A 7,521-nucleotide genomic window follows, 5' to 3' on the forward strand; every position below is an offset into this window, starting at 1 on the left:
TTATGTGTTATTATATAAACTACAAGCTCAAAACTATGTGCCCACTAATTTATGACCCCCAAAAACTAAATCATGTTGAATATCCCATGTGTTCTTAATGTTTTACACATTCTAAAATGTACTACAACTAAATAAAAATATTACATTATGCGAGGTGTACAATAAATTTGAGATTACATGCAACAGGTGTTTTACCCTATATGTATTTAGAACTAAGAGAAGAGTGAGCACTTGGAAATAGAGAACATAATAAGGGTCAAAAGTGATCATATTTTTTTTTAAATGAATTAAATTTAAACTTAGATGAATAATTCAAAATGTGTACACTCCAAATTGAATGATATTAGAATGAACAAGAATTATAATAAATTAACCTCTTGGATTCTTCACTATACCCAATAGTTATGTACTTCTTGCTCTTCCTATCTAAATTGCTACTGTTTTTCATTAAGAATGTGAGCATATGCATTACATCCAAAGACATTATAAGCTTTTGAGCACTCCATGCCTCTTCTTGTGTTATGTTTATAACTGTCTTACTAGGTGTTCTATTCAAAATATATACAACAATATGAATCACTGCAGCCTAAAATTAAGCTCTTATATCTCGAGAGGTAACATGCATCTAGTTGTTCCTATGATATTCTATTTTTTCAATCTGCAACTCCATTTTGTTCGGGTGAATAGGAAATAGTTGATTTCTTCTTTATGCTATGTTGTTTATTCACATATTCAGTACTTTTTATTATTATCTTTATTATCTTTAGATCTTCCATTTTAATTTTCAGCCAAAAACTTAAATTCTTTAAACTTATCAAATATTTCATTTGTTAAAAAAATTGATGCTTTCTTCTTGATGTATAGTGGTAGAATGACTACTGTATTTACAGATTTCATAGAATTCTAAAAAAATCTAGAATAGCTAATAAAAAGTGTGAAAAAAAAAATTCAGAAACAAATGGAAGTTTACATATGCTCGAATGTTCCACAGACTGAAATGTTTTGGATAAATATTATCTCCAGAACTGAAATCTTATCTCCAACACTTTGTAATACGCAGAAATGCTATTTAAAAATGCAGGCACACGATGTTCCTGCAAAACCAATTTGCCGGTATTGGATAGCTGTAGCTGTGCAGATGGAGGAAATCTTATTATGAACTTGTAGGGTGTTCAATGTTTCAGATCTTTACTCCTAAACTCATTTTACAAACTTACACACTTACTTTTTTAACTAAATTTTACTACTTCTTACTAAATAACTTTTCTCCATTAATGTTAGAATTCTGAGACAAACAAGCGCAAATATAAAATACATACATTAAACCACATGATATAAATGACAAGGCCCATTTAAGGAAAAATCTGAAGCCTTGTAAATATAAAATTACATAACAATACCATATTATAATATTTCAATAAGTATTTATATATAAAACCTTCTAAAAAATCATGTATACAACTAATATTGTAGTTGATGGAGTAGGAATCACTCCAAATGAGAAACTAATAGAGTATATTTGAAAGAACTACTCTGTTAGTTGCGTGATGGATGTGGACCTCCTGGCTGCTTTGTAAATGCTAAGCAAATGTTAGGCTGTCCTCCTCAACCGGTTGAATTGGGGAGTTGCTCTCCACCAACCAAATGATATTTTCATATTCAATACCTTCAAGTTCATCAACGTATAAACTCTTGAATGTAAAGCAATGGGCCCAGCAAATCTTCATGTCTATGCAATTACATGTAGAGTGACAGCTGACCATCCCACGCCACATCAGGCAACCTTCACTTTGTCAATCATCTCCATTTTGCTTTCTATTTGGGCATCTCACCAAATTCCATCCCAACTAATTGCTTGACACATTCTACTCAACAAACTCTAGGTGGGACTCGAGATTCCTCTACACACAACTCTGTCCTCATCAACCAACAAATGTTTCCTTTTATCATTAAAACTCAAGCATCGTGAACTGAAATGCAAATGCAATACTGGCTTACCCAACTCTGCCTTTTCACTCTGAATTCTGAATTCAGTACAGGTTTCACTGTTGCAGAACTCTAGAATGTCAATGAGGAAGAATGTATGCTTTTTCTTGGCCTTTTCAGTCCTGGTTATTGTCTTTCAATCAGCTGGTGAGTGATCTGATTCTTCATATCTTCATTCACAAAGTTGTTTTAATCAGCAAATTTTGTAGATTCTTTATATAATAATATGGGTTGCATATTGTATAGATGCATATGATCCACTAGATCCATTGGGGAATATAACAATCAAATGGGATATCATGTCCTGGACTGCAGATGGCTATGTTGTAAGTAAAATACCTTCTTACTGCTAATATATTTCTTATTCTTACATATTTTTCAAATCTTTTAGTTGAAGAGGCATCGACATAGATTCGTGTTATGTATCAGATAACAAAATGAATCTGTAGATGATATAAAATTTCAAAAAAATTATTTGAAGCTTTCATGATCCATAAATTGATTTGCTTAAATGACTTAAACTTTTAAAATAGGACTCATCTATTAATGCAATTTCAGTTGAACCACCTAAACAAATCAAAGCTTAGAGTGTGCTATTCAAACCAAAATTTCATCAAATGTATGTTTTTTATGTGCATAGGTGGCGGTGACCATGCACAATTTTCAGCAGTACAGACATGTGCCGAGCCCTCCTGGATGGACATTGGGGTGGGCATGGGCGAAAAAGGAGGTGATCTGGTCCATGGTGGGTGCTCAGACGACAGAGCAAGGCGATTGCTCTAAATGGAAAGCAAATATTCCCCACTGTTGCAAGAAAACTCCGACTGTTGTGGATCTGCTAGCAGGGGTACCCTACAACCAACAGTTTGTCAATTGCTGCAAAGCAGGGGCGTTGGCATCATGGGCTCAGGATCCTCCCAACTCTATTGCATCCTTCCAAATCAGTGTTGGTAATTCAGGAAACACTAACAAAACTGTGAAATTGCCTAAGAATTTCACTCTATTGGCACCCGGACCAGGTTACACTTGTGGCCCTGCCAAAAAAGTTCCGGCCAGTTTGTTCTTCACTCCAGATCGCCGACGAACCACGCAAGCTCTAAGTAAGCTTAATCATACACAATGTCTGGATTTTACATTCATTCTCAACTTGGTTTCTTCTACCCACTAAAATCTTTAACTTTGAAACGTTTTGCAGTGACATGGAACGTAACATGCACTTATTCTCAATTCCTGGCTCAGAAGAATCCAACTTGCTGTGTTTCATTCTCTTCATTCTATAACGACACCATAACGCCATGCCCCAATTGTGCTTGCACCTGCCGGAAAAACCTCACTCAGCCTGGCTGTATTGAGTATGTCTACTAACTTCAATTCATCGGGGAATTCATGTGGGCGAAGCTTAAAACAATGATTTGGTCATCCAAATTCCCAAATAACAATCTGTGATGAAATATGTTATGCAGGAGTGATTCACCCATTTTGAAGAACCCAGGGATAAATTCCCCCACCAAGAATCTGATGCCTCTGTTACAATGTACACGTCACATGTGCCCAATCAGAGTACACTGGCATGTCAAGCTGAATTACAAATCGTACTGGCGAGTGAAAATCACCATCACCAATTTCAACTACAAAATGAACCACACCGATTGGACATTGGTTGCTCAGCACCCAAATTTCAATAATGTCACCCAGGTGTTCAGTTTCAACTATAAGCCATTGACTCCTTATGGCTCTATCAGTAAGCATTTTTCTTTTCCTTATGCCATTCTCAATGAAATCAATGTTACATATGCAGGATGTTGGATCATGTCATCTTGTTTCATTTTTCTGTTATTTCTTCGCAATTAATTTGTGCTGCAATATTTATTTGATTGTGTGGGTTCATCTTTCCACTGCAAAAGAAAGTCTAACATGTTTAAGCTTGGTGCAGATGACACTGCAATGTTTTGGGGAGAGAAGTTCTACAATGACATGTTAATGCAGGCTGGAGTGATGGGCAGTGTGCAGTCAGAAGTGCTGCTTCGGAAGGACAAAGAAACTTTCACATTGAAGCAGGGATGGGCTTTTCCTCGGAGATTATATTTCAATGGAGATGAATGTATTTTGCCACCACCAGATACATATCCATGGCTCCCAAATGCCACTCCACCTACTCTGCGCCCACACAATCTCTCTGTTTTCATCATGATTTTCATTGCAGCAGCTTCTTTATTCATCCTATGAGAATCTTGGCCATTCAAATGTATGTGTGGGAGAGATCCAAAGATTCAGGGAGCCATGCTCATCATAACCATTATTCATCTTGTAGTAAAAACTAGATTTATTGTAATTTGCATAGCGTGGAAGCATCTTTTTGCACTCATTGTTCTTAGGCCCAAGAAACAGTGAAAAGACAGTTTATTGTATTAAAAATGTCTTGGTAATTTCCCTTCAACTGTGCTGCTCACTGAAGTGGGGAATTAGAAAGAATCAGACCCATTTTAATTATTAAAAAGAGAGGATTATTTGTAGTTGATGTGCAAAACATATGTATATGGGTGAATTTTGTAGAAAATCTATGGATATTTTATGAGTTCATATTTGTTTGGTTTATTTTGGTTAGCCGAAACTTCTTTAATTTTTAAATTTATATTAAATATTAATAAAAATTTGTGTATTTTTAAAATTGGAGACAAATATTAAAGAAGAGAAAGAAATTTGTGGAGCAATGTGACATTTTTGACAATATGTAGGAGAGAGGATCTAGTAGTTGAGCACCCTAACTTGGTGCAATTTCATATCACTTTCAATATTTTATATTAGCTTACTTGGCAAGTCTCTTGCTTATAATCAAGGTTTGGGAGTCACCCAAAACAGCCCCCTCCCAAAGAAAAAAAAAAGTGAGACACACACTTGTGCAAAAGGGAGACCGATACTTGTGAGCTGATGTGGCATCACACGATTCATTGCTTTTTACATCTAAGGGATACATTTCATTCAATTATGGGTAGTCATCATCATCAACAACTTTAAAGTCACAACTATTGGTGCAATGTTGTTAGAAAAATATTGGACATTAAATTTGTTGGTGTTATTACATTAGTTTAGATTTAATTAATAAAACTACCAGCGGTTGTGTTTTCAGTTGCGCAGTTACACAACCATTTGCTGTTTCGTATTGCCTATTTAAAGGCACACATTTAGAATGAATATGAGCATCTGATAATATATTTTATCTTACAAAATCAAATCAATAATATTTTTCATTTGTGCCATTCTCTGCAATCATGGTTTAGTTTTTTCTATTCTATGTTGGCTCTACCATTTCAACATGGTATCAGAGTGAAAACTTGTTTCTATGATCTGTGGCTAATGGAGGAATAAGATTGGGGTTGGCTTTTGCATTTACTGTGTTGCAGAGGAGACAAAGCGGCTACTGGGCGTGACTTAGAAGAACTGTAGATGGTAGTGATATGATTTTAGTGTTTGTAATGGTGAGAGAGGAACAATAAAAGGAAGGTGGAAGTGAAAATAGAGATATGATTCAAGTCCAAATGCCAAACTAGAATCTTGCAATCATGTTCCAAGAAAAGAGGTATGAAATGGACTCTCTCTTTATAGGGTGATATCACAAATCTTTTGTTATCATTTTATTTGTCTTTGAGTGAGAAAGATTATGGATAAAGTAGTTACAATTCCTAAATTCGAAGGGCATGAATTCCACACATAGCAAATTAAAGTGCAACTATCATTAATTGAGAAAGATTTGTGGGAGATTGTGGATGAGACTATAACAAAGCCACAAGATGTAGATGCAACAACGAAGTGGACGACAAAAGATTGTAGGGCCATGACATTGATTGGTCTTGGTTTATCAGATGCATACTTGCATCATATTGATTTATCAAAAACGTCAAAAACAATATGGGACAGGCTCAATGTCTTGTTTGGTTCTTAGGCTTCCAGTGCGAAGATGTTTATTAAGCAGAAATTGTTCGGGTTAAAGATGAATGGAGGTGATAATATTATTCATCATATAAGCATTTTTTGTTCTCTCCTTAATCAACTTGCAGGTATAAATGCTAATTTCACTGATGATGATGCCAAGGCAATATTACTTAACAGTTTGCCTTCTAGTTTTGACCATATTGTCTTTACTCTAAACAAAATAAATCCTAGCTTGGAAACAATAAACTCTTCTCTAATTGATGAAGGAAATAGAACTAATAAGAACTATCAACTTCCTGAAGAATGTGCTTTGGTTGCTAGGAATAAATCTAATGTTTCTAGTAGAAGAGAATTCAAATGCTTTTATTGTCAAAAAAATGGGCATGTGCAGATGAACTGTTTTCAATGGGCCAAAGATCTAATCGATGGAAAGTTAAAGAAAGATACATCTTTTGTTGCAACAGAAGGTGAGGCCAACTTTTGTGGAGTTGCAGTACATAAAAATGACTCATCTGATGGTGACAGTCCATCAGATGATATAAGGGTTGATACAAGATTTCTACTTTAGAGAATAGTGAATATTGACAAGAGGTTAGAGGCAACGGAGGCAAGAGGATCTTTTATCATCTCGAGTTAGCTTCTCGCTCAAAGATGATCATTGCATGAGAAGCAACCTATCTGTGTCCCTATAAAGTTGGGGCTTGGTAGATTTGTCCCTAAAAAAGGGGTGCGATTTATCTGTGTTCCTAAAGAGAAGAGGGAGCTTGGTAGTGTGATTGTCCCTTCTAGGAGCAAGGGGAGGGACATGATTGTGCAGGCATAGCAGCAATGATCAAGTTTCCATAGCACTTGAGGAGGCATTAGACACACTCGGAGGAGATGTGGACTGAAATTTCAAAGGAAAGGCGTCTCATGTGCAGCACTGGAGGAGGCATTAAACACACTCATAGGAGATGAAGAATTTAGGAGGAAATGTGTCTCATTGTGCAGGGGAGGTGGGAACTTTTGTTCTTTTGTAGACAGTTCCAAGTTTTGCGGTCAAGAGATCCACTGATGTAGTCAATTCGGTGTTTCTTGGGCGAGTGAGGAGGATTGGTGAAGGCGCTTCATCAAAGTCACTCAAGGGTTGGATTAAAACCCTTGCAACTTCCACTCTTGTTTAGATTAATGTAATAAGAAGGGGAATGTTGGTGTTATTACATTAGTTTAGATTTAATTAATAAAACTACCAGTGGTTGTGTTTTCAGTTGTGCAGTTACACAACCATTTGTTGTTTTGTATTGTCTATTTAAAGGCACACATTTAGAATGAATATGAGCATCTGATAATATATTTTATCCTACAAAATCAAATCAATAATATTTTTCATTTGTGCCATTCTCTGCAATCATGGTTTAGTTTTTTCTATTCTATGTTGGCTCTACCATTTCAACAAAGTCTACAAGTATGGGTATTAAATCAACAAATGCTATCATAGCTATTGGAATGCCCTCAACTACTATAGATCCTTTCCCCAAGTAGTTACTTATTTCAAGCCCCTCTTTTTTTCCACAATTTATTTACAATTCCTAAGAAGTAGATTATTAAAATAGGATTAGATTCCAA

General features: G+C 35.6%; 1 protein-coding gene across 1 annotated transcript; it reads left to right on the forward strand.

Annotated features, from left to right (window-relative positions):
* The first annotated feature begins 1,955 nt into the window (after positions 1-1,955).
* LOC131029757 (COBRA-like protein 4) lies at positions 1,956-4,570 on the forward strand. The gene is made up of 6 exons (XM_057960404.2): positions 1,956-2,133; positions 2,233-2,312; positions 2,627-3,086; positions 3,182-3,338; positions 3,450-3,727; positions 3,920-4,570. Exons 1-6 carry the CDS (start codon positions 2,064-2,066, stop codon positions 4,210-4,212), a joined length of 1,338 nt encoding a protein of 445 aa, XP_057816387.1. The 5' UTR covers positions 1,956-2,063; the 3' UTR covers positions 4,213-4,570.
* Positions 4,571-7,521: the final 2,951 nt, after the last annotated feature.

The sequence above is a fragment of the Cryptomeria japonica genome, chromosome 9, assembly GCF_030272615.1.
Source record: "Cryptomeria japonica chromosome 9, Sugi_1.0, whole genome shotgun sequence".
NCBI lineage: Eukaryota > Viridiplantae > Streptophyta > Pinopsida > Cupressales > Cupressaceae > Cryptomeria > Cryptomeria japonica.